Raw genomic sequence first — 25,958 nt, forward strand, 5'->3', positions numbered from 1 at the left:
CTGTATATGGGCAGTTTTCTGGAGTTTCTATGGACTAGCGCTGCTCTTGAGTTGTACGTGTTTTAGTCTGTATTTCTTCCCTGGTTACTTATTTCCTCTGGTTTATCCCATCCTGGCTCTCATAATCGGTCCTTGTGTGAGGTCACTGAAAGCATCAGTGGCTTGTGAAGGGAACAAAGACTCCTTTCTATTTCAGCTCTATGAGATCTTCACCTGCCTGGGAGAGCTGGGAGCCATTGCTCAAGTTCATGCTGAGAACGGGGATATTATTGCACAGGTAATGGCGGGCGGCTCCCTGGAATGGGCTTTCTGCACCGGCTTCATTCTTTGTCCCATCCGTTTCCTCAGTGCTTTATGTTGCTTCAGCTCCCCCTGTGTACAAGGCATCTACCTAAGTTATCCATAAAAATCTGCCCTACAGGGCCTCCCTGTCGAAGAGGAGGAAAGAAAGAAAATGTAGACAAGTGAGGGAGAAAGTATAAGCTGTTGGAAAACAGGGAGAGATCTGGCCATTCTAGAGAATCAGAAAAGGTTTCCTGGAAGAGGCAGTTTTCAAATCAGCCTCTTTATTAGGGCAGCAGCACTAATTCTTTTCAAAATGAGTCCAAACTTTGTGGCGTTCTCTGTCCTAAAGAGAAACCCTAAGGCAGCACTTCTCGGAAGCCAGAAATCAGATCCAGGATGGTGGCACTCACTGCCTTTAGGTAATAAAGAATTGAGGTCTTGTGGGTGTCGGACATCCCATCAGTTTCCTAGAAATCACACTGAGAAACTAGTGATTCTAGTTTGCTCTAGTCAAGCTCTAGTCAAGCTATGAGAATGAGGGTCCCAAGGCCCAAATTGATCATTTGTGAGGAAGCAGAAAATGCATCCCACGCCATCTCCAGGGCTGTTTAATGGGCTAGATGCACAAATGTGCTTAGCTGTGTCTGTTTATCCCCAGGTTGGCCTCTACTAGGTGGAGGCTGCCAGAAGAGAGTGTGAGCTGTCTCTCAGTCCATCCCATAGCATTAATAGCAGGAGACCATTATTCATCCTTTCAAAGAGTATTTCCTGAGCACTTTGTGCCAGGCATTAGGCTGTGCAGACGTGAGCCAAGACAGATGTCTTCTATAGCTCAGAAGTGCTCAGGCTGTGCCTTTATTCTAGAAGTTGTCTGGGAGTGGGTGAATGTGAATGGCAGGGTGCGGGAACAGAATTGAGGCCAGACCTGTTAACTTCCAATAGTAGGGACCATTGTGAGCGCTTACTACCATGTCCCAGGTTCTGATGGGAGCTCTAGTATGTTCTCATTTACTCTTCACCTGACGGTTTCAAGATGACTGCCATCTTCCCCATCATATGAGAACATTGAGGCACAAAGTGATTATGTCATTGGCCCAACGATCACAGCTGGTATCTGGAAGAATAAAATCTCAGTCCCTGAGGGGATGTGTGCCTCCATGGGCGTCTCACCCAGAGATGGTGCCTCCAGAGCCCGTGGCCCACCTGTCTGGCTGCTGGCCTCCCAGGGAGGCAGCACTGCAGCTGTGCAGGGCTCTGGCTGTTGGGGTGCTGTCTCTCTAGTGGAGGAGGTGAGCTAAGTGTGCAGTTTCCCTTTGCTTGTGACTGAGGAGGTTAATTAGTCAGGCCCCTGACAGCCTTTGCCTACACCCCCACACACCCAGAGATAATGAAATCATTTTCCAAAGAGGGTCCAAATGCCTTGCTCCCAGGGGAGGCGTCTGGTGGTATTAGAGCTGTCGCTACTCCTCCTTCTCTAAGTTTTCAGTGCAGCTGCCAAAGGTCCCAGCCCTCACTCCAGATGCCTGAGAAACCAAACTCCCTACTTCTTCAGTCTAGAGCCTGTGGAGACAAACAGGCTCTGACTCAAAGCCCCCCTTACCCAGCTTCCTCTGTGACTCCTTAGCACAGAAGTACCTCTGGTCTCCTCCCCCAATCCCCTCTCCCCTTTCTCTACATTGGGAAGATCTGGTCTCAGTCAGGAAAAGAATAAGGGCATTTTTCCATTTGGATGTGTTTTCTGGTGTGTATTTATTAAATTCAGCTTGAGCTGAAAGATTTGATTGCATTATCTAACCGAAGCAGCTGTTATCCTCAGAGTTTCTGGCTGTACTTGATGCCAAAGTGATTAAGAAGGCAGAAATATTTTCCTATGGGTCCCAGCAAGGAATATCGTCAGAGGGACAATCTGAGAGCACAGCATCCTTAGCCTCTCATCCAACAAATATTTACTGAGTACCTAATATGAGTAAAACATTGGATAGGGGAGATGAAAAAGACAGGGTGCCTTTCCTCTTGGAGCAAACCGAAATTGTGCCATGACCCAAAATGTGTACTTACCTCAGTGATCACTCCCTACACCAATGGCCCTTTACATGTCATTCTTTAAAAATATTTTTTTTACTGATTGGCTTTGGGGAGAGAAAAAGGGAGAGAGACAGACAGACAGACAGACAAACATCAAATTGTTGTTCTACTTATTTATGCATTCATTAGTTGGCTCTTATCTGTGCCCTGGCCAGGGATTGAACCCATAGCCTTGGTATATTGGGACAATACTCTTAACTACTGAAATACCAAGCCAGGGCTTACATGCCATTCTTCCACCTGTAGGGGCACCCTGGCTTTAGGGACAGGACTTTCCAGCATGAACAGTGCCTTATAATCATTACCTGTGAGACTTTAAGACCGACTCCTAGGGTTCTCCCAGTCCTGGAGAGAAATTTTATTCAGTCCAAGTTTTGATACATGAAGTAATAAGAATGAACCATGGAGGTGCATTGCTAGTAAAATCAGCCTCTGACCTTTTTTCAAATTCTGTAGAGCTGAGGACAGTGACCATTTTACTTCTTACAGTTGCTTTTAGTAGTATCTTCTTTTCTACTCCTCTTTTAAAAAAAATTTGTTAAAAACAAATGGACAACAAAACAGTCCTTTTCCAGGTAGAAGGAATACCTGCTTTCCTAAACATCTCATGGTTCCAGAGTGAGATAGGCATAGTTCAGTTCTGTCCTCTCTATCTCTCATGTTACCAGGACAGAGGTTCAAAGGAACTGGCCTTTGGACTTTGAGAGTGAAGGCCACCAAAACTGCAGTGATGGTGGCTTGGGATTTGTGCCAGCTTAAATTAGCCCGTATGGGTGTTAATGGCCTAGCCACCTGCTTCTTCCAAAAAGCTGGCCAGAAGTCTGAGGAAGTTAGCCATCAGTCATGAGGAGTAGGCAGATCCACCTCATCCCAGACCTAATTCATTACAAATTGACCAAAAGATGAGATGAGCTCAGGTAATGTTGGGAAGAGGCACTATTTTGTCTGATTAGATTCTAATCCATTCATTTAAGTCATAAAAGTGAAGCATTAAAAAGCCTGATGTGCTTACTAAAATGTAAATTGCTAGAATTTAAGCTCAGATATTCTGATTCGCTAAACTTGGACAGGGCCAGACCTTTTCGTTTCTGCAAACAACCCACTTCATTTCTGAGGTAGGTGGTGGGTTGACCAGACTTGGGGAAACATTGGACTATACTAAGTCTCATCTAGTCAGGAGCCTCATTGCTTTAATTCAAGTACCTAACCTAAAGCCTAGTGTGAAACAGATATTCAATAATTGTGTTGAATGAATGAGTTTTGCTGTTGTGTATAAAGAAGCTGAAAATCAGTGCAGTTAAAGCACTGTCCCATCACATCTGAAGGACTGGAAAGTTATTTGCACAGTACAAGCAGACCAGGGTGATCTGCACTGTTTGTGACACTTTTCTTAAATGAATGAGTGAATTAAAAAACAAGTTAAGGGAGTGCACTCTCAGAGGTTTGCATCTGAAAGAAATAAAGTATAACCAATTGTGTGACTTTTGATGTGTAATGTAGAAAACAACTGGTACTGTTTAACAGAATTTCTTTTAATAAAAGCAGGCCACCCTTAAATATTTTTTCTCCTTTTAATTAAGACTCTGCCCTATTTTGCAATTCCACAGAGTTAATGAATTATTCAACATACATATTTTATTCTTTTCCCCTTGAGCTCATCTCCAGCCTGTTTCCAAATCCTAGCTGAGCTGTCCCAAGAAATAGAGGACAGTTTTTATTAGTTAAGAGTTAGTTAATAGCACAATAGTTATAAAAATAGTTATATTTTTGTAAGTTTTAGTTCAAGTATTGATGTATTGTAAGAAATTCCCATAGTGCCTTTTTTTTAATTGGTCTGGATGATTTCAGGCTGTGAAATAAATCTTGACTAAGTAATATCATAAGTTGTTTAAAAAATAAAAACTGTCCTCTATTTCTTTCTCATTCTAGGAACAATCCCGGATGTTGGAAATGGGGATAACTGGCCCAGAAGGCCATGTACTGAGCAGACCGGAGGAGGTGAGTTGTAGGCGGGTGGTGGGCAAGGTAGGGAGAGGGACAGAGAGAAGCAGTAGCACTGGTGCTTTCCTTTCTCACTGATGTCACACCTTCTGAAAGTCTCCCATATCACAATGCTGATTCTAACAGCTTTTCTGATGGCCTGTCCATTATTTCACATTTGCAGTGTTAGTGTTCGGCCTCACTCCCCAAGGCACATGCACACATGGTGCAGGGAGGAACACGGTGAAAGGTGGTGAGGCTCTAGAAATACCCGACAGCAAGACTGGACCATTTCTTCCCAAGACCACGTTAAGTGACTCAACTCATGGTCCCCTGAGGAAATTAGAAAGCAATGCTTACTCTTGACCCCTAATCTCTTCAAAGCCTATATCCACTGGAGGGCACTTTGCAGTTACTTAGTAGGAGAGGTAAATATGTAAACCCTTTCTTAATCAATGTGAATTTTGGAGACATTTCTACTTATTCCCCATTCTATTTCCAGTCCTGCAAATATTGGCCGTATGGATAGGAAGCTGAATGGGTATTTAAGGAGCAATAAGCCTATCAAGTTGTATAAGGGGACATAGACATGGAAGTTCCTCATGGGTAAAATGCATGCTGATTAGTGACTGTGTTTAGCAGCTGAAGAATGAATGAAAGGGAAGTAGGGGCTGATTCCGTGTCTCTGGGATGTCAGCAGTCTCAGCTGCTGGCACAGGGCATGGCTGGGACTTGGCTGCATTGGCTTTAGAGGACTAGCCTGTGTCTGGTACCTGGAGCCAGGTCAAGGTCTTCTGTGTCAGCGAAGTGAACTATGTTCCTGCTTTATCGTTTCAAGCCCTGTACTCTACAGCAGGTAGAAGAAGGAGTTGGAACCAGAAATGATTACATTCCTGTTGCCCATCTCTTTTAGAATCTTTTAAAAAAAATTAAATTGTACCACACATAGAGAAAAGCATACCTGTCATAAAGGTACAGTGAATTTTCACAAATTGAATATACTTATGAAAGTAGCCCCCAGTTGGAGAGACAGAAGAATGCCATCTGCTCCCCAGAAACTCCTTTGTCTGGTGCTCTTTCTGTTACCAGCTGAAATAATTTATAATTTTGACTGTTGGGAATATAAATCGGTACACCCACAATGGACAACAATATGGAGGTTCCTCAAAAAAATTAAAAATAGAACTATGAGCAATTCCTCTTCTGGGTATTTATGTGAAGAAAATGAAAATACTAATTCCCAAAGGTGTCTGCACTCCCATGTACACACAGCATTATGTACAATAGCCAAAATATGGCAACAACCTAAATGGTCTACCAATGGATGAAATGAAGAAAATGTGGCGCACACATACACAATGGGATATTTTTTCAGCCATAAAAAAGAATGAAATTCTGGCAATTGTAGTAACATGGATGGACCTTGAGGGCATTATGCTACCTGAAATAGCCAGATAGAGAAGAATAAATACCATAGGATCTTACTTCTGTGTGGAATCTAAGAAACCAAACAACAATCATCCCCTCCCCGCAAAAACAGACCCGAGCTCATAGATGCAAAGGCCAGACTAGTGTTGCCAGAGGTAAGAGGTAGGGAAATTGGGGGAAGATGGTCAAAAGATGAACAATTCCCAGATATAAAACAAATGAATCAGGAGGATGTAATGTACAGCATGGTGACTGTAGTTAATAATACTGTATTGCATCTTTGAGAGCTGTTAAGAAAGTAGATCTTGAAAGTTCTCATTACAAGAAAAAAATTGTAATTGTGTGGGATGGATGTTACCGAGACTTTTATTGTGATTCTTTTGCAATAGGTACAGATATTAAATTATTATATAGTATAACTGATACTAATATAGTGTTTTATGTTAATTACTTCTCACTTTAAAAAATCTGTGTTGGAGTTACAGTCACAGCCTCCCTGTAAGAGTCTGTGTCCTCATCCCCTAGAGCAAGGGATATAAAGGAAAGAATAAACAAATGGGATCTCATCAAAATTAAAAGCTTCTGCATGGCTAAGGAAAACAGTATCAAGATACAAAGAGAAGCAACTGTTTGGGAAAACATATTTGCCAATGATACCTCAGACAAAGGTTTAATCTCCAAAATATACAAAGAACTCATTCGACTCCACTCAAAGAAGACAAGCAACCCGATTAAAAAATGGGCAGAGGACTTGAACAGACATTTCTCCAAGGAGGACATACAGAGGATCCAGAGACACATGAAAAGATGCTCGATATGGCTAGCTATCAGAGAGATGCAAATTAAAACCACAATGAGATACCACTTAACACCAGTTCAGAATGGCTATCATAAACAAAGAAACAAACAACAAGTGCTGGAGAGGTTGTGGGGAAACGGGGACCCTAGTTCACTGTTGGTGGGATTGCAGACTGGTACAACCACTATGGAAAACAGTATGGAATTTTCTAAGAAAACTAAAAATGGATGTGCCTTTTGACCCAGCAATTCCACTCTTAGGAGTATATCTTAAGAATCCTGAAACACCAATCCAAAAGAACCTATGCACCCCAATGTTCATAGCAGCACAATTCACGATAGCCAAGAGTTGGAAGCAACCTAGATGCCCATCGGTTAATGACTGGATCACAAAACTATGGTACATTTACACAATGGAATTCTATGCTGCAGAAAGGAAGAAGGAACTCCTACCCTTTGCAACATCATGGATGGAACTGGAAAGCATTATGCTGAGCGAAATAAGCCAGGCGGTGAAAGACAAATATCATATGATCTCACCGTTAACAGGATTCTAAACAAACCAAACATGCAAGCAAAATACGACCAATGACACTCATATATGGAACAGGCTGCAGGGTCCAGAGGGGAGAGGGGAGAGAATTATAGGGGAAAAGGGAATGGACTCACATGAACAAGTATAAAGGACACATGGACAATAACTAAGGGTGGGGGGTGGAAAGGGGAGGGAGGCGGGGAGCATGGGGTGGGGGGTGGGCAGGGTTGGGAATATAAGACAGAAACCTGTACGTGAACAAGAATTAAATAAAAATTATATTTAAAAAAAAAAAGAGTCTGTGTCCTTAATGCCATGTCTGTTCTGTGGAACGCTTATTTATTCCCAGGTCCATGCTAAATGTATTGTCGCAATTGTCCTTGCTGCTGCTCTGGGTGGCTGTTGTGCATAATGAAGCTGAAGATCAGAGTAGTTAAGGCACCCACCTATCGTGTCTGAAGGACTGGAAAGCTGTTTGCACCGTGCAAGCAGACCAAGGTGGTCAGCACTGTTTGTGACACTTTTCTTAAATGCTGGTCACTGTTGAGATGTGCTGGCAAGACAGATCCTTCAGCAGCCAGGGGATTTCTGAGCACAGTCTATTTTTGTTCTTTGGTTTGTTTGTTCAGTGCCCCCCCCCCCGCCCGCCATACTCCCCTCCTCCCTGTTTCCGTCTCCTTTTTAGTAGAAAGCCTCCCTGCTGCAGATCCCAACAACCCTGGAAGCCCTTTTGGGTGAAGGTGGAGAGTGATGTAACCTTCCAAAGATAGTCATGTTGTCAAGGTGCTGAAAATCTTGCAGTGCTGTGAGGGACGGGGATCAAAGGGGCCTGGGCAGAGGTCATGAGGCAGCTGGAGAGGTCAGCATAGGTGCGAAGAGGGAGGACCATGCATAGGGGAAGCCCTTGTCTTTTCAGTTCAAAGCACAACCAGATACCATCTTGAGTGAGGCGGTTCAGAGAGCTGAGCCTGAGGCCCAGAGGTGCCACTCCAAGAGTCTGGGTACTTCCACAGGTGGCTGCAGTTCCCCATGGTCAGGGGCCTCCAGGGTCTGGTCCACATGGAACAAAGTGCAGCTTAGGGGAATGGCAGCTGGACCGGCCAAATTCTTAGAGCCTGCCTGCTGAGCCACCCTCACCATGGACAAGAACTTGTTCGCTTCAGGCTTCTGCAAGCTATTTTTTGTCTTTTTTGAAGGGTTGGGCTGCGTAGGCTAACCAAAATGTCATATCCATCCAAAAAGGGCCTTTGGCGGATTGAAGGAAAAAATGTCAGTGTCTCTACTTTGGGCTGCACTGAACTAACTTGGGTAGTAACTTTGGGTCATAACACAGGCTCTCACACATATATGGTCAGGAGCTGCCACCAGCAAGAAGACCAACAGCCACCCTTCAGGGGACACTGGCCTCATCCCAGGAGTGAGCTCATTGCTTTGCATGAATGAACTTACTTGATCCTCTAAACAGCCATATGTGTCAGGTCCTATTATCCCTGCATTCTGGACCTGAGGCCTTAGGAGGTCATATGAGGTACCTGAGGTCACTCAGCTTCTAAGTGGCAAAGCCAGAAGCCAGACTTAAGCTGCTGGAGAAAGCCTGAGCTCTCTGACCCTTCTTTGTGATGTGTGCTCCCAAGATCTCAGGGCTCTGAAGCATGACGTCTTTGTTAGTAAAATAAGGGAAAACCCTATTTCTTACTTAATGCATTCAACTGGGCTGGTTAGCATCTCCAAAAACATTATTTCTACATTAGGATGGAGGAAGTTGATGACAAAAGAGGTCTTTGTGTGGACAAGTCTGGGAATTATTAGGATAAGATGGGCCTGCTGGAACAAACCCATCCCTGACCACCTGTTGCTGCAGGCAAGGGTTTGAAGAAGCATGATGCTTCATTTGCTTGACTAGTTATTTCCTCCATGTGGGGGTTGGAAATGTGTTTTGCCAGAGAATCTGCCCTGGGAAGACTGGGGAGCAAAGGCTTCCGCCACATGCAGCCTCTGTGATCATCAGAGGGAGGGGAGAGAGCAGGCCCAGGAGAAACTCAAGCTGTGCTGATGCAGTGTTTGCTCTGTGCCAGGCCCTGATTCACACAGCCTCCTGTGCTGTCTTCTTCCATCTCCATGCGGTTCCCAGGTGAGGGGTGGAGGCAGTGAGATGCCAGGAGCATGAGCCAGCCAGGCAGTGCTATACCTAAGACTTAGATCCAGTGTGTCCAGCTCCGGATCCTCTGGGCTCTGAACGCCTGGCCTGCATTCGTGTGTGGAGACAGGGGAACGGTGGCTTTGAGAGCCTCTGGTTCCTATTGACTCCTTGGAAATTTTATTTTATTTTTTGCAGCTGGAAGCAGAGGCAGTGTTCCGTGCAATCACCATCGCCAGCCAAACCAACTGCCCTCTCTACATCACGAAGGTCATGAGCAAGAGTGCGGCTGACCTCATCTCACAAGCCAGGAAAAAAGGTGATGTGTGCTCCCAAGATCTCAGGGCTCTGAGTCATGATGTCTCCTTTCCTCCCTGGATACCCAGTGTAAATGGTACCTAGTTTATGCCTTGCCTGCCTTGTGGGAAGCCCCCCATCCATGGTAGAACATTTGATCCTTTCCATATCCCGGTGGAGAACAGGATCCTGGGAGTGGTCCCACCTGGAAGATGGGTAAACTGAGGCCCAGGAAAGGTTAGTGGTTTTCCTAAGATGATACAGCTTGGATCACTTCTTTGGAGACTTGGGTCATCTTTCTTCCTCCCTTTGATCTTTCATTGTCAGTTTACATTATCTGAGCTTTATAAATGGACATGTTAGTCAAGATTATATTGGGTACAATAAGTCAAAGATCCAACTCAAACTGACTTAAGCAAACAAAAGTAAGATTACTGGTTGAAGGTGTTTCAAGATGTTTCTGGCCAGACCAAGGGGCTGAAACAGTGGGATTAGGGTTCTATTATTCTCATTCCTGTCTTGGGGCTGCTGGCCTGTCTGGTGGCCTTCTGTTTAGTCTGAACAGTGACAGTAAATGCCAAGTGGCACCTGTTGTTTTCCACTCTTGGTGGGGGGTGCTATGAGGAGGAAGAGTGTATATTTTTCAACAGCTCGAGCCCAAGTCCCAAGGAGGACTGTGACAGACTCAGCTTGGGTTATGAGCTCACCCCTGAACCAACATCTATCTGCTCTGGGAACAGTGAAATTGATTGGCCAGGACTGAGGGCAGGGGCAGGGCCACAGGTTAACACAAGTTATTTTAGAAAGGGGGTTGAACGGATCTCCAAAGCATGTCCAGTGGCATTGGCCTTCATGACCTGGGCTCTGTCCCCACTGCCTTGGCTGTGTTCCCCGATTGCTATTAATTTGGGCTTCTTTTGCTCACCCTGTGCTAAACTAAAGTTTACTCTCACTTCAAAGCTTTCTTTTCTGCTTTTCATTCTCATCCCTAATGGAAGACTAATGGACTCACTTGTGAGCAATGTGGCTGAGAAACTGGGGGTGTGAGCTATGTGTTTGGTTGTGTGATTGAGACCATGGTGTGTCCTTGGCCATTTTGATAGAGGAAGGGCTCACCATGAATGATTCATTGACCAGACTCAGAACTGGTCTGTAAAACTCCAGATGTGTATGACTGGGGTGGCTAAAAATAGTCCAGCTGCCTTTGATGGCTGAGTTTCAGCTGCCTGGCCTTCTGGCAGCAAGGACCCTTTACTTACAGGAAAGGCATTGTCCTAATTGTCTGGACAGTCTTCTTGCTGGCAAATTCCAGGGCACCTCATGCTTTATGCCACTCACAGTGAGCCTGCTGTTTTCCCTCTCAGTTTTCAGTCTCTCAACAAGATATGGGATAGCTTCTCTGCTGGGTATGATTCTCTGGCAAGTACCAGGAAAGCAGCCCTGGGTCCTTACCCATTCTTGGAGAAAGGCAGAAAAAGAGAGAAAAGGAAAGAAAAGAGCATAGGGACACCCCACACCTCTCTCCATGACCACCTGCCGTGGTCATCCTCTGGCACCTTCCACCCATGGCTGCATCCTGCCAGGGCCCATTCTGAGGGCCACCTGGGGCCCAGCTCAGTGTTTCAAGATGTGTGGGGTCTTACTTTAAACTTCACATAGAAAAATTCCTCAGCCTTAACCTTCCAGCTCATGGTTTGATGGCAAGAATGAGCACAGCTGCATCAGGGTGGCATTATTGCAGTGACAAAAATCAGGCTGCTGAGATTGCAGCCAGTGGACCACTCATGAACCGCCATTCTCTGGGAAGAAGTCAAGGGCATTCAGATGGGAAGACAGAATGTAGCAAGGTTCCCTCCTCCCTCTGCACAGGTGACTCTGCAAGTCCCCATGTGTTTAATCACCAAGTGCTCTTCTCATTAGTCAGGTGTGGGTCCTTTTTTACTGTCTTTCCCCAGAGCAGGGCTGCCCTGGACAAGTTGTTGCCATTGCTTCCTTTGTTCTCCCATGGCAAACATCACAAATCAATCATGAGTCTTTTCTAGTGAAGCCAGAAGCATAATATAACGAAAGACACTGAAATAGAGAACAGGCTGACAGTGACCAGAGGGGAGAGGGGAGGGAACTTCAGGGGTTTTCAGGAACAAGTATAAAGGACACATGGACAAAAACAAGGGCAGGGGGGAAATAGGAGGGAAATGGGGAGGGCAGAGGAGTGTGCTGGGATGGGAGTAAAAGGCAGAAAACTGTACTTGAACAACAATTAAAAGAAAAAAGTAAAAAGAAAAAAAGAATTCTTCTCTATGCAAAATTTCAGGCGAAGAAAATAATTGATAGCAGTTGGAGCGAGGTAAAACCTATTTATAATCCTGGTGGTAGAGCCTTCCTAAACTTCGACCTTGTGGGGGAAATGTCACTGTGGAAGATAAACAGCTGAAACTAAAGAAGTGAATGCAATTCAGGCTATCTCTAGCCCAGGATTCTGGCATGGAGGATCTTGGTACCAAACCCACCTTCAATGAGATGGCATTTGCCTTCTGAATCACTGTCCCTTCTTCCTTAAGGTGACTGACAAAAGCTTAGATCAGTGTATTTCCCAATATCTTCTCCTTGATTTGGGCATTTAAGTCTCTAATGCCAGACATACATAGGGTCCAAGAAGCAGCCCCAGGTTATTGGGTATCCTGAAGGAATAACAAACATGATGGAAAGAACATGAGAGCCTTTCATCCACGGGAGTGGGTTTGACTCTGTGGAACCGGAGTGTGCAGGTACTTGCAATAGCAGGACCTAGCTATTCCCAGTAACATGGGCACATCCAGAGCGTTGGAGCCCACCAGTGGGAAGGGGGAGTAGGTATTAAGAAATCAGATTTACTGGGCATCTTCTGTGTGCCACTTTGTACATGCCATGTCCTTTCATTTTCTCAGGCCTGATTTGTTTTGGGACAAGTCTATTCCACATTTTAACATTTCTGAAATGAGGGTGAATCTTAGAATCAATGTACATATTCTTTTCTTTTACCACAAATTTGAATTTGCCTCGAAATTTGAGAATTAATACTGTATCTTGCAAGCACTGGCTTCTTGTAATCTGAAGAATAAAAATTCCTTTTTTCATTTAGCAGCTAAAAAAGCAAAGGCTTGGAAAAGGTGGGAACAGGAACTTGAACCCAGGCTTGTCTGATTCCAGAGGCACAGTCTTGCATAGGCTAAGGGGCTGTGATTACTGAGGCTGGGTCCAAGGCAGCGGTACTTTATGCAGACTCTGTGCCTGTTTCCTACCCCTTGCAGGAAACGTGGTTTTTGGTGAGCCCATCACTGCCAGCCTCGGCACAGATGGAACCCACTACTGGAGCAAGAACTGGGCCAAAGCGGCTGCCTTTGTGACATCCCCACCTCTGAGTCCCGACCCGACCACTCCTGACTACATCAACTCCTTGCTGGCCAGGTCCGTGCAGGATGACAAGCAGCGGGCATTGTGTGGAAACATCCTGGGTCCCATGGGTCAAGGAGTCACAAAGCCCATCCATCAGCTAGACTAGGGTCTGCCGTGAGGGGCAGACACTGAGAAGTCCCCTGCAATCTGGGGCACAGGCATCAGTAATTCGTATGAATACCACAGGGGTCCTATTAATCATGGGAATAGCAGTGAATGTGTATGGTGTACCACGCACTAGGGAGAGACTGCACACATGATCTCATTGTTCTTCATAACAACGTGGTGAGTGAGGGACTTTCATAACCATTTTACAGATTAATCAGCTGAGGCCCACAGAGACTACAGTACAGGGTCGGCACAAATACTGCCCCTGTTTTATTACAAAATCTTTTTTTACAAAATCGTAAGCATGTAATTCTATAACATAACAATATCACACTCCAACACACCATATGACATTTTAGGTAAAATGTTGAAATTAAAACCATAAATTATGACACCCATATTATTACCCTTCTAACCACACTCACGCAGGCCTTACTTCTGCCGGACCCTGTATTTCGCAAATTTCGAACAGATGGGCCATGATGCCCACTTAACCAAAATGAAGGAGGACTTGTTTGCTGCTGCCCTCTGGGATCAGTCCCATCCCTCATTTGGGTCCTTTCTACTTTGTTGCACAAGAGATCATCTAATTCCACACCCTCCTTTTCCAAATGGGGTAACCAAGCCCCAGAGAGGGGAAGAAATTCGTCCAAGTTTGCATAGTTGGCAGAGGGGGAGGAGAGGTTCCAAACTCACGTCATGGCACTCCAGATGCTGACACTGGACACTCGAGTCAGGGTCCCTGAGGTGCCTCTAGCTGCCCCTCCCATTCACGTGTAGCTTTCCTCCTTGCCAGCGGGGACCTGCAGCTCTCTGGCAGTGCCCACTGCACCTTCAGCACCGCCCAGAAAGCGATCGGGAAGGATAACTTCACAGCCATTCCTGAGGGTACCAATGGGGTAGAGGAGCGGATGTCTGTCATCTGGGACAAGGCCGTGGTAAGGGTCAAGGGCAGGGGAGGGGAGGGCGGCCAGGCTGTAAAAGTGATCGTCTATCAGTGTCCTCTGGCACAGGGACCTGGTTTTATTTTTTTTGTTAAAATCACAGAAGCTGTAAAAATACATACATACATACATACATACATACCATGCAAATGAAAGTTCTCCCAAAGATTTCAGTAAAATTGATTAAGTTATGAAGTTGATCATGTCCCTCTGCTTTATATTAAAAACACTAGAGATACTCATTTTAGAGCCAGATAGAGAGTTTTTGATCTAATACCTCAGTTAGCTACATAGTGTAATCCTCAGAGTTTCCCTTTTCTTCTTGGCTGCCAGGAAACCCAAAGCTAGATTTTAAACTAAATTGTTCTTCCCTTACCTGGGCTGCTTTTTTTTTTTAAAGAGAGATATGATAAATATTTTTGCCTCTTTTGTTACATATTTAGATTTTTGTCTTTTTTTTACACTGTTATGTACTTATGAATGCATATATGTGTTTATCTTGACACTGTCTGGAATTGTTAAAAAATAATACATTTTTTATGACCAACATGGTACATTCTCAATAAAGAACACTTGGAAAGTACCAAAAAACACATTTGAAAGAAAACAGAAATTACTCATAAATTCCCCACCCCAGGGATAAGCTTTGTTATCATCTTGGTGAGATTCTTCCATATTTGCCTCTGTCAGTGCAAATACAAACACATATTTCATTTATTTTTTAAAGATTTTATTTATTTATTTTTAGAGAGTGGGGAAGGAGAGAGGAAGAGAGAAAAAAACATCAATGTGTGGTTGCCTCTCCAGTGCCCCCTACTGGGACCTGGCCCTCAACCCAGGCACGTGCCCTGACTGGGAATCAAACCAGCAATACCAGCCAGGGCAACAAACACATATTTTAAAAGTGGGTAAAATCTTAAAAAAAAAAAAGCCCCAGCTTGTACAGCTCAGTGGATTGAGCACTGGCCTGCAAACCAAAGGGTTGTCAGTTCAATTCCCAGTCAGGGCACATGTCTGGGTTGTGGGCCAGGTCCCCAGCATGGGATATGTAAGAGGTAACCACACATTGATGTTTCTCTCCCTCTCTTTCACCCTCCTTTCCCCTGTCTCTGGGGAAAATAAATTAAATCTTTTTAAAAAATGGGTTCATCACCACATTTTTTTTCTTGTGAACTCTCTATAGTCCTTTTGGGAGTTAGAGGGGTAAAAGTAAGTACATGTATGCATTTAACCAGAAAAAAAAAAGCACATATTTCAGGAGCAGGAACTTCCCTCCTCAGCCATGTGTTCCATCACTTCAGCCAATTCTGAAGCTTGTTGGGCGGGGTTTTGAGCTCACAACCTTAGATGAGGTCCCTGTGTGCATTTTGGGGCCTCTGTGGTCACCCTGCTCCGAGCTTAAAAGCCCTCATTGATGATTAAAAAACATTTTTAAAATATTTCCACAGGCCACAGGGAAGATGGATGAAAACCAGTTCGTGGCCGTGACAAGCACAAATGCTGCAAAGATCTTCAACCTGTATCCCCGCAAGGGAAGAATATCCGTGGGTTCTGACAGCGACCTGGTGATCTGGGATCCGGATGCCATGAAGATCGTCTCTGCCAAGAACCACCAGTCGGTGAGGCTGGAGCTGGTGGGCATGGGTTGGGGTAGGGGAAGGTGTGTAGGGAGCTCAGTCAGGAGAGAGGAGTGTGTGTGGTGCCCCAGGGCAGTTAGATGGGGATAGGTCGCAGTAACAAACCATCCCAACTTGAGAGTGACTTCAAACCTCAACAGTTTATTTCTCACTCCTGCTTTCGAAATGGGTGAACAGAAGGGCTCTCCCTGTTACAGTCACTCAGAGGTAGAGGCAGAGAGAGACGTCATCTCTACCCATGCTTCTGTGATTGTGAGCCCAGGGGCCAGGACATGGTAAAGGGTGGGCTGTCTCTCAACAGTCTCCCAGGATGTCACTCCCTGTCATGCAGCATTGGCCAAAGCTACCTGTGGCCATAGCTTCCTTTAGGAGGGATGAAGTGCAGTGATACCTTGTACCTGGGAAGACAACGAAGGGGGAAACAAGTGACCAGCACTGATAACTTCCTTATGCAGAGTTTCAGGTGGAAGATAATGAAAGCCCAGCAGACAGGCCCCTAACAGACAAGGGCTTAATGTTTATTAATAAAAACAGTTAACATTGTTTAAGCACCTATGCTCCAGGCACTTATTTGTAATTCATTCAATCTCCACAACAGTCTTCCACAGGTAGGCACTATCATTATCCCCATTTTATAGATAAGCAAATGGAGGTACAGAGGGGTTCAATAATTTAGGCAGCAAGAAAATGAAGCTGCAATTCAGGCCCAGGCACCCTGACTCCAGGCTCATCTCCTTCACCACTCTGCGGTGATGCCTTGCAGTTGTTGAGTAAAATGAAGGAGGTGGGGAGCTGTCCCATTTTGGGTGGGAAGGGCCTTTGCTCAAACACTGTGTCCTATCACATTATTTAATTTCAAGCTGGGAATCTAAGGGTCATGTCACCCACCTACCCACCCTCCCAATACCAGATAGCCATGTAGAGCATCCCTAAGAGTTACCCAGCTTCTCCTTGGACACTGACAGTGACGGAATTTACTTCCCTGTGAGGACCTTAATAAAGACCTGGTGTTCCTCTTTGCTAGGAATTCCAGGGCTTCCACCCTCTGGAACCTGGTAAATGTGTTGTAAGCTTTCCTGGCTTACCTGTCAAGTCACTTCTGGTGATTCTGAAGGCAGGATCCCAAGCACATGGGAAGCACATTCCTCTTTCTCCCCTTCCCACATCCATACCCATGGCTTTGCCCCTACCCCCCATCTCTAGGCTGCAGAGTATAACATCTTTGAAGGGATGGAGCTACGCGGGGCACCTTTGGTGGTCATCTGCCAGGGCAAGATCATGCTGGAAGACAGCAACCTGCACGTGACCCAGGGGGCTGGCCGCTTCATCCCCTGCAGCCCCTTCTCTGACTACGTGTACAAGCGCATTAAAGCCCGGAGGAAGGTGAGAATGCCTGGACCCTGCAGAGGGGGTGCAGATGGGGCTCATGTCTCATTCAGTCATGGTGACAGTAAGGTTGGGGGTTGGGGACAGGTATCTGAGTGCACATTGCAGTGTCCATTAAAGACTCACAGAAACTCAATACCCAAGTGTCCCTCCCACTCCCAGGCCCCCAGTGGTCCTAATAACAGGCCATCCGGCCTCTGTGTGCAACACAGTGAGGCTCCCCATCTTACAGGGCAGCTGACCACCTCTGCCTATGACAATGAACTTCTTTCTGCTGGGCTGAAATTGACCTCCCTAGAGCCAGCCAGCCAGTTCAATTCTGCTCCCCATACCTGCACAGGATACACTAAGCCCATCTCTTAGAGCATCTGTCTGTTTCCAAAGTCATCTGTCCTTTGAGTATCCCTGGAGCCATCCACTATTTATTTTATGACAACGTTTTAAATCCCTTCACCATTCTTATCTCTTTATGAGTGATCATTTTCAAGTAAGTATTTTGGAATAAAATTCCACACTCCAGTGCTGGCCTAAAAGAAGAGAATGCAATTTAAACTTCCTGTAGATCAGCTCTTAATGTGACTTAGATTCTGCAACTAAAGAAATGCTGAGGATCTGGAGTGTCATTGGTCAAGGATTCTTGGGAAGTACAGAGTCATCATCCCACCTGGGGCATTAATCTGCAAATTTGATGAGCAAGGCCTCTGTGCCTGCACCTGAGTCACTGACAGAGGAGGGCGGCTTTGTGACAGAGAGCCTGGGAATCTTCTGATGGCCCAACCAGAACTGTCAGCCTCATGGCAGCATGTCCTCCCTGAAATGAGTGGAGGGTGTGTGCCACAGGCCTGCTTCCATGGGTGGTCTTGCAGTGTCTATTTAATACACTGTGAGCCACACTGGGGGATATACCATATTTCATGGGTCCATAGGCCCCAGTATCTGGCACCAGGCCTAGCACAAGACATCACTTGGGTGACATTGCTGACTGGCTGCCCCATCCTAGGGCAAGTTCACAACCATAGCCAGAGGTCAGTGGGTCAGAGAACAGGATGCAAATTTCCAGGCCTGCCAACTCTGATTTGTGCTGAGGAGCCTGGGGGGGTGGAGCCCCCCCATGGAATCGGCTCTGCCAGCACTCACGACCTCATCTCACACAGCTGTCTCTTCCTACCGCTCTGCTCCAGCCACACAGGTGGTTCATTTGTTTCTACCATCAGTCTCCCCTGCTGGAAACACTGCTGTCCATACCTGTCCTCTGTGTCCTCCAGCCTCCCCCTCCCGCCTCCCTCCTCCCTGGTCCCAGTACAAGCTTCCAGGGTCCTTAAGATCAAAGCTCATCTTTTAGAGACACCTTCACCCACCTTCTTCATTAGCACTCTATCATAACATCCCCCTTTATTTTACACTCCTCCTTTCCGTAAAATAACATTACTATTCTGGCTCCCACTACACACACTTAATGCATTGATATGTTTGTGTTACCTACAACAGACCATAAATTGTTAAAAAACCAAACGGAGTGACATGCTTTCTCTGCTGCAGATGGCAGACCTGCACGCGGTCCCGAGAGGCATGTATGATGGGCCGGTGTTTGACCTGACTACCACGCCCAAGGGGGGCACCCCCGCAGGGTCCACCCGGGGCTCTCCCACTCGGCCAAACCCACCTGTGAGGAACCTCCATCAGTCAGGATTTAGCCTGTCGGGTGAGTTGGACAAGCTGACGGTGACCAGAAAGAAGGGAAGGAGGAGAAAGGAAGTTCAATGCTCCAAGCTAATAGTGATCCTGGGAGCTACCCCAGATCACCCTTTAGGGAACCCCTTGTGGGCAAGAAGGATGGTTTGCTGAACAAAAAGAAGCCCTCTGAGAAAGCAGGGTAAGGCTCAGTGAGGTTGAAGGTCAGGCTTCAATGTCCACCAGTTCTGCTCAGAGCTCACACTTGGTAGGGGAGGGGCGAGATGGCTGCCATTATAATGATGTTCTATGTTAGACAGTGAGAGGTGTGTGCTGTGTTGTGTTTTGTTTGTTTGCCCTGGTGAAAACAGCACTCAGGTTGTGTGCTCAAATTACTACCCAGGATTTTTATCATATTCTTCCAAGCTAACAACAGCTGTTGGTGATTGAACATTTACCTTAGGCTAGCCATATTTTGAAGCTTACGTATTCTTTTAGAACTAGCTGATATAAATAAGAAATAACTAGCCAATTGTTCCATAAATAGTAGCTTTAAATGGGGGGGGGAATAAATATAGATTTGCATTTATATGATGAATGATTTAAATGCAAGAGAAGCAAGATAACATGAAGGAAGAGGGATGCATACAGAGAAACTGGGGGCAGGTGGAGGGGTGAGGAATAGGAGCTATAGGACAATGGGGAGGAAAAGAGGTAAGGGGACAGAGATGGGGAGGAAGACAAAAGAAAAGGGCTACAAGTTTGAGGTGACATGGCCAAAGGTCACAGTATGCTCTTCACAGAAATTTTTGTCAGTGTTTTGCCATTTTCTATCCCTCTCTGATTCTCATAATCCCTAAGCTTTGTTGGGCTCCTTCTGAATACACAGAGGGGCCCACTGATGTTTTCTTTTGGGTTGTGGCTGCGGGGGCCTGGCCATCCTCTCTCCGAGTTGTGACCTTTTAGCCCATCACATCCTGAGTTTCCCCCTCTTTTTATGGGATAATAAGAGAACCTCCCTGAAAGGATAGTGGAGAGAGTTGACTGAGATAGGCTGAGAAACACTTTAAACATTGCTTATCCCAATGAATGGAAGCAGCTATTTTTATAACATTCCCATTGTTTTTTTATTATCACTGTTATGATGTGGAGGGTCTAATGAAATCTAGATATGAACCTGGCTTCTCCTGGCAGGGGGTGATTTTCAGGAAGGTGGATATGAAAAGTCTGGAATACCTGACAAACTACAATAAAAGTTTTTTGGCTTCAGTTTTGCATGCCTCAGGGGGCTGTGCATGTTACACAGCATCAACTTTTTTTGGAACATTGGCTAGCCTCTTTAACAAATACATTCTCTTCTGAATAAAAACCTGCCAAACTAAAGGAAATACACAAAGGAAAAAACAAGTTGCAAGATTTTGACTGTGTGCAAAAGCTAAACACAACCCATCAAATATTTACTTCAAAATCTTTGTACTGGGTGAATTTTTAAAAGAAAATAAAATTGATGTTTATGGGAAAAAAAAGTTTCTTGGGAAATGAAGCCAGGAAGGCACATAATATCTTACACCCTTAAAATTAACCCAGTTTCGCTTTCGTCCCTTTTTCTCCCGGGCGTCCCCTTTTCTCCCTGGGAATTTATTGCAGGCACCCAAGTGGATGAAGGGGTCCGCTCGGCCAGCAAACGCATCGTGGCGCCCCCTGGAGGCCGCTCTAACATCACATCCCTGAGTTAAGCAACTCCTCCCCAAAGAGAGGGGGCAGAAATAAGAAGAGATGTTTTGGAAGCCAAAATGGTACACCAATATTTAAGAAGGAAAGTGAATCCAAACAGTTACGATCTGAAGAATCAATAAGCCTCAAGCCTTATGTTTTTCCAATGTTACACTCGCTTGCCTAGCTTTACAAAGATTGCTTTGTTTTCTGTTTATGCTGAGCCTCCCCCATTTCCATGCATGCAATCAGACAGGCCACTAAGGTAAAGAGTCTGCTATATAGTGTTGAGAGCGTGTGTAGTGCTGCATCTTAAGACAAGGGGACACACAAAGCTGGATGGCAAGAAAAATGAGCAGAAGGGACACAGTTATTTGGGGTTAGTGGGTGGTAGGAGCCCAGAGCAAGGCAGAGGGCTGAGAGGTTTGGGGGTAGGTTGTGTAGGGGGGGCGGGGGTGGGTGGGTGAGCATAAGGGGGTCTTTGTGTATTGTGTTAATGAAGTACAATTATTTCCATGGACAGTGGCCCCAGGGGGCAGCCATCACTTCATCACAGTCCACTGGGGTCTGCACCGAAGGAAGGCAGGAGGTCTTCAGGTTTCAGTCTTTGTCATGTCCTCTCTTAGCAGATTTTATTTCTTTGAGCATTTTACTAAAACATCAAAACCCAACCGTTGCTTCCACTTGGTCGTGCCCATATTTGGTGGGCCTTTTCCTCAGCATTGCTATCAAATTCTTCTCTTTTCCTGGTTCGAAAGGAGGAGATGAGGAAGCAAAGACACTTCTGTCTTGCCCTGGGTGCTGTGTAGAGGCAACAGCTGGGAGCACAGCATAGGCCCTGGGGGTGGGGCAGCCAGGGTTGAACAGCACCTCCCTCCAAACACACTGGAGCTCACCTCACTCACTTTGCAAAGAAACTGAGAAGGGCAGCCGGCCTCTGGCATCAGGCTTGTCTTGCCAGTGCTGAGTGTTTGATTCTCTTGATCTTCTGAGATCCAGGCACAGCCATGATGTAATATGTTTGTTATTGTTGTTGAAAATTGATTTTCTTAGGTGTTCCTTAACTTTTACTACTAATAGGGCATCTCAGCTTCCATGGGAGTCAAGCAGGGTTTTGGGAAAGCCAGTTTGAAGCAGAGAGATTACGTACTGTGGCCATGGTTCTAGTTTTCAGTCCTAAGCCATCTATCTGTACCCTTTCCATCAGCACATCCTTTGGGGGAGCTTTTGTTTTGGCGCCGACGCCTCCCAAGGTGGGTGGCAGTGGCGTGCAGCCTTCCTGACAGGCACAGAAAGTGAAGCTGGCAAGGACCGTTGGTGCCCACTTACCTTGTCTGTCAGAGCTGAATGTCCATTCCCTGTCCTGCCCCTCTAAAACTTAGTTTTGGAACAAGTTCCACAGGCCAGACAAGGATCTGTAGAACTAAAAGGCTCATATGTAGGGGAAAATGTATTTAACTTGGGATCAGACCACTGCAGTGGGGGATCTAGCTTATAGAACTTGTAACACTGTGTGCTAAGTACCTTGAAGAGAAGGCCTCTAACACCTTTCGGGTGCTTAGGAGAAACCATTATCTCTAACTGCAGGCTTTAAGTTGAAGGCCAGAGGAAAGAGAATATGGGGCTGGAGAGGCATTTGGAAATAGCCAAGGAAGAGGATTTTCCCTAGCAGAGCTAACTTCTGTTCCAATCACGAGCAAAGATGACTCCCTGTTTAAAGAAGGAATCTTGCTACTCTTAAGGCTTTTTCATGGTGCCTTTATTTTAAAGGAAACTGACGTGAAGATGGGGATGCATCTCTTGGCTTGTAACTCAAAGATGTGGGAATCTGTTGCAAACTCGGAGTGACAGTTTTGCAGGCAGGAAGCTTGTCCTAGCAGAAGCATATTCTATATACCTATTTGGCTGGGCTGGGATTTAGGATATGTTGTAGTATCAGCCACAACCACCAGGTGAAGGAAAAGATATGTAGATAACTCTGGTACCTTCTGCTGCTGTTACCAGCTCCTAAGTCTGGCCCATCACCCATGACCTCCTGGCCAAATTGGTTGCACTTGGAACTTCTGAATGCAACATTCAATTAGAACTTTATATTATTCTACACAAGTTTTGTGCAGTAGGAGCAGCCCCTTCATACCTTGCTGCTGGGCAACATCCTCATCCTGCTGAGGATGGCCTTACTTTCTTCACTATTAGTAACTTTTCAGGCATAGAAATTCCTGAGGATTCCAAGAACTCTCCCGCTATTTTATTAACTCTGATTTCTGATTCCTTGTTATTTAAGTTAAAATTTATATTCAAATTTGTCCTGTTCCATAACACACATCAAAAAGCCCTATACACAGGGTTCAGGAAGAGATCATGGCAGTGGTCAGCCCTCTCCAAACTCACCAGCACCTCATCCAGCTCTAGGACAGGGGAGTGGTGGTGGTGGTGGGGGGGGAGGGTGTTGCTGGATTTCTGTCTTTCTCCCAAGCTTTCTTCTGCTGCCTCATGTCTTGGCCTGACCCCTCTCCAAGGACACCGCACCCACTCTGCTACCCCCAATGTGCTCACAGTGTCCCTAAACCCAGAGGGCAGTCAGCTAGGGTTCTGTCTGGGAGGCCCCCAATTTGGGTAGTTGAGAAGGTATTTGTGGAACTGTTAGAATATCACCCCAACAGAAATACTTCTTCTAAGTTTTCTAAAAATGGCAGTGTTGTAGCCATCCCGAAAATGGGTTTCCTTCAAAGTCCAGCCCATCGTCCTGTGGCCCTTTCCTGTGTGACTCCACCCAGAGTCATACTCTGCTCTGAAGGCCTCAGTTCTAACCCTGACCTTCACTGGATTCAGAAGCCCTTCCCAGCAGGGTGACAAACCCTGCCCGCTCCCAGGCCTTCTCCCCTGGGAGAGTCCAGCTGCAGCCCCAGATGCACAGACGGGCTGCCCCGGGCAGCCAACTTTCCTGTGAGTTCCCTCCTCGGAAAATGGTGTGTGGGTGTTCAGTTCCGTGCCTGGTGACTATGGACAGACAGTGACTTTCCTGTGATCTGTGGTAGCTGTGAGGCAGCTCTGGAATGTGATGAGCTGTTTGCTTTGACCCGTGAAGAAAACTGTGTTTTGAATTTAGCTGAGATTAAAAAAAAAAGTTCATCACGTGACTGTTAATGTAAACCTGGTTATTAAAATAACTATAAAATCACAGATGTTGTGTAGTCTTTTTCTGTGTGACATGCTGTTTTACCAAATGTATTAAAATTGGACAATAAAACTGAAATGGTTAGGAAGGGGTGAAGAGCTGATGAAAACAGATATCTGGACAAAATTTGGGGGGAGTTCCTATCTTTCCACTTGAGGTTGAGATTTTGTTCAGCTACAGTTTGAGGACCTGTATTGAAACTTTGGGGAATGACTAAAGTTTGTTTTGTTTTTCCCTATAGATCATGATCATCAAATTCAGTGTTAGTGTAAAAGGCCTTGCCTTTTCGGGTAAATCTGATTACAGAACAGATCCTGAAAGATTTGGTTTCCTTCCTCCCTTTAAAGTTTTGCTTCTTCAAAAACCGGATTTGGAGAAAATTCAAACTGAGCATGTTTCAAAGAATTGTATATTCTTCTTTTTTTAAATATTTTATTTATTTATCTTTAGAGGGGAAGGAAAGGAGAGAGGAAGAGAAACATCAGTGTATGGTTGCTTCTCCTGCATCCCCTGCTGGGAACTGGCCCCTGCCGGGAACTGGCCCACAACCCAGGCACATGCCCTGACTGGGAATCAAACCGTGATCGTCTGGTTCGCAGGCCCACACTCAATCCACTGAGCTATGCCAGCCAGGGCCAAAGAATTGTATATTCTTTAGCAAACTGGCCCCAAGGCATCTCATGAGTGTTGGGAAGGATTATCTACTATGTCTTCTCCTCTGAGAGATTTAACATGCTGTTGTCAAAGCTCTGAGAAATCCTGTGTCTTACAGAATTTGTCCAACTCGAGGTTCTCAAACTATTTTTAACTACTTATCATCTTCTAACATTTCACCAAACTCGTTATACTAAACCCTTTTGGGGAAAACACTTCTGGGTCTAATTACCATGTATGCAGGACACTTTTCATGGTGAATGTTAAGCTGGTATATGTGGAAAACAATTTTTTAAAAAAGATAACCAAAAACTTCAGGGGCTAAATTGAGCAAATCTGTATTAGAATGTTGTTTCTTTTTTAAACTATGAATCGCTGTGCGAATTTGCATGCCATCCTTGCACAGAGCCATGCCAGCCTTCTCTGTGTCGTTCCAACACAGCATGTGTGCTGCCAAAGCAAGCACGAATGTTTCTTTTCATGTCTTCATCCTGCTTGCCTTCAGCAGGTACTCCATTCTTACAGAAGCTCTTTGCATGTGGGAGCACCACTGGCTATTAGCATCTCTTGGTTTTTATTTTACCTGCTTAGTAATTTCAAGTGAAGGAGAGAGACTCCCTCAATAGTTCCAGCCAAAGAGACTGACTCTGATTGGTCTGGTTTAGGTCATGTGTTTTCACTAGCAAACTAGTCGGTGTGGCTGGGAGACTACAGGACTGACTGACCATACCTGGTCACATGCCCAATCCCCGAGCCACCTGAACCATGTGGACTCTTACTAACTCACAGAAAATTAATTTGTGAGACCAGAAGAAGAGGGGATGGCTGCTGGGAAGGCAAAAAGAGCAGGTGGCCCCACCTCTGGTCTCAGGCCTGCAGGGCACAAATAACAAATTCTTTGCTCAGCAAAGTGTCTGTGTTTAGGCTAGAGCAGATGGAGAATGGATGGCATGGTAATTTCTTCTTCTTTTTAAAGATTTTTTAGAGAGAGGGAAGGGGAAGGAGAAAGAAGGAGAGAAAAGTAATTGATCTATTGCCTCTTTTACCTCCCCCTACTAGGGACTAAATCCACAACCTAAGCATGTGCTCTGACTGGGAATCGAACTGGCAACCTTCACTTTGCGGGATGATGCCCAACTGAGTCACACTGGTCAAGCTGGAAGGTCATTTCTGCTGAATTGCTTTTGTGTGTGATGAAGCCCTCTTGGTTTGGTAGACTGATGCCGTCAGTACAGGAGCAAAGGACAATGATGCCTTTTAGCACAGGAGCTCAGAAACCATATTATAAGCGGCTCTGTGCTTATAAAGAATTATTTCAGCTTGAGGTTCAAGGTCTGATGACTAATGAGCTTTGGCCCATAGTCCCATTTTCTGGCTCAAACTCAGAACTGGAGAAACACTTTTCCCCATTCATGACCAAGGTAGCAACTGAGCTCTGTTTAGGATGACCATGGGTTTAAAGGTCATGGTCAATGCCTAACATGAACTTAGGTTGCAGAGCTCTAAAAGGGATGAAGCAGTCTTTAAAATAATGTTACTGAAATTTGCACACAGACTAACTTTCACACGTCTATGGGCTGGAGGTCTTCTGGGCTGAGTCACATTGACCTAGGTGGGGAGAAAGAACACTGGATAGGAATAACAGGGTTACTCTGGTTTCAAAGAACTTTCTGGAATCAGCTCTGCT

At 45.4% G+C, this 25,958-nt stretch overlaps 1 protein-coding gene and 1 non-coding gene across 3 annotated transcripts in view; one reads left to right on the top strand and one right to left on the bottom strand.

Moving 5' to 3' along the window:
- Window positions 1-23,566, top strand: part of DPYSL3 (dihydropyrimidinase like 3) — a 111,291-nt gene extending 87,725 nt beyond the window's left edge. For both annotated transcript variants that reach the window (XM_037044986.1, XM_037044987.1), the window contains exons 6-14: window positions 197-277; window positions 4,300-4,368; window positions 9,447-9,567; window positions 12,836-12,992; window positions 13,885-14,026; window positions 15,481-15,651; window positions 16,873-17,052; window positions 18,595-18,757; window positions 20,374-23,566. In XM_037044986.1, the coding sequence (XP_036900881.1) occupies window positions 197-277; window positions 4,300-4,368; window positions 9,447-9,567; window positions 12,836-12,992; window positions 13,885-14,026; window positions 15,481-15,651; window positions 16,873-17,052; window positions 18,595-18,757; window positions 20,374-20,462 (1,173 nt within the window). In that variant the 3' untranslated portion in view covers window positions 20,463-23,566. The remainder of the gene's footprint in view (window positions 1-196; window positions 278-4,299; window positions 4,369-9,446; window positions 9,568-12,835; window positions 12,993-13,884; window positions 14,027-15,480; window positions 15,652-16,872; window positions 17,053-18,594; window positions 18,758-20,373) is intronic.
- A 1,066-nt stretch (window positions 23,567-24,632) lies between these two features.
- On the bottom strand, window positions 24,633-24,737 carry LOC118986226 (U6 spliceosomal RNA). The gene has a single exon (XR_005066327.1). It is a non-coding gene; the product is annotated as a U6 spliceosomal RNA (small nuclear RNA).
- Window positions 24,738-25,958: the final 1,221 nt, after the last annotated feature.

Source organism: Sturnira hondurensis, unplaced genomic scaffold (assembly GCF_014824575.4).
Source record: "Sturnira hondurensis isolate 20B ecotype Veracruz unplaced genomic scaffold, ASM1482457v3 Scaffold0004152, whole genome shotgun sequence".
Taxonomy (NCBI): domain Eukaryota; kingdom Metazoa; phylum Chordata; class Mammalia; order Chiroptera; family Phyllostomidae; genus Sturnira; species Sturnira hondurensis.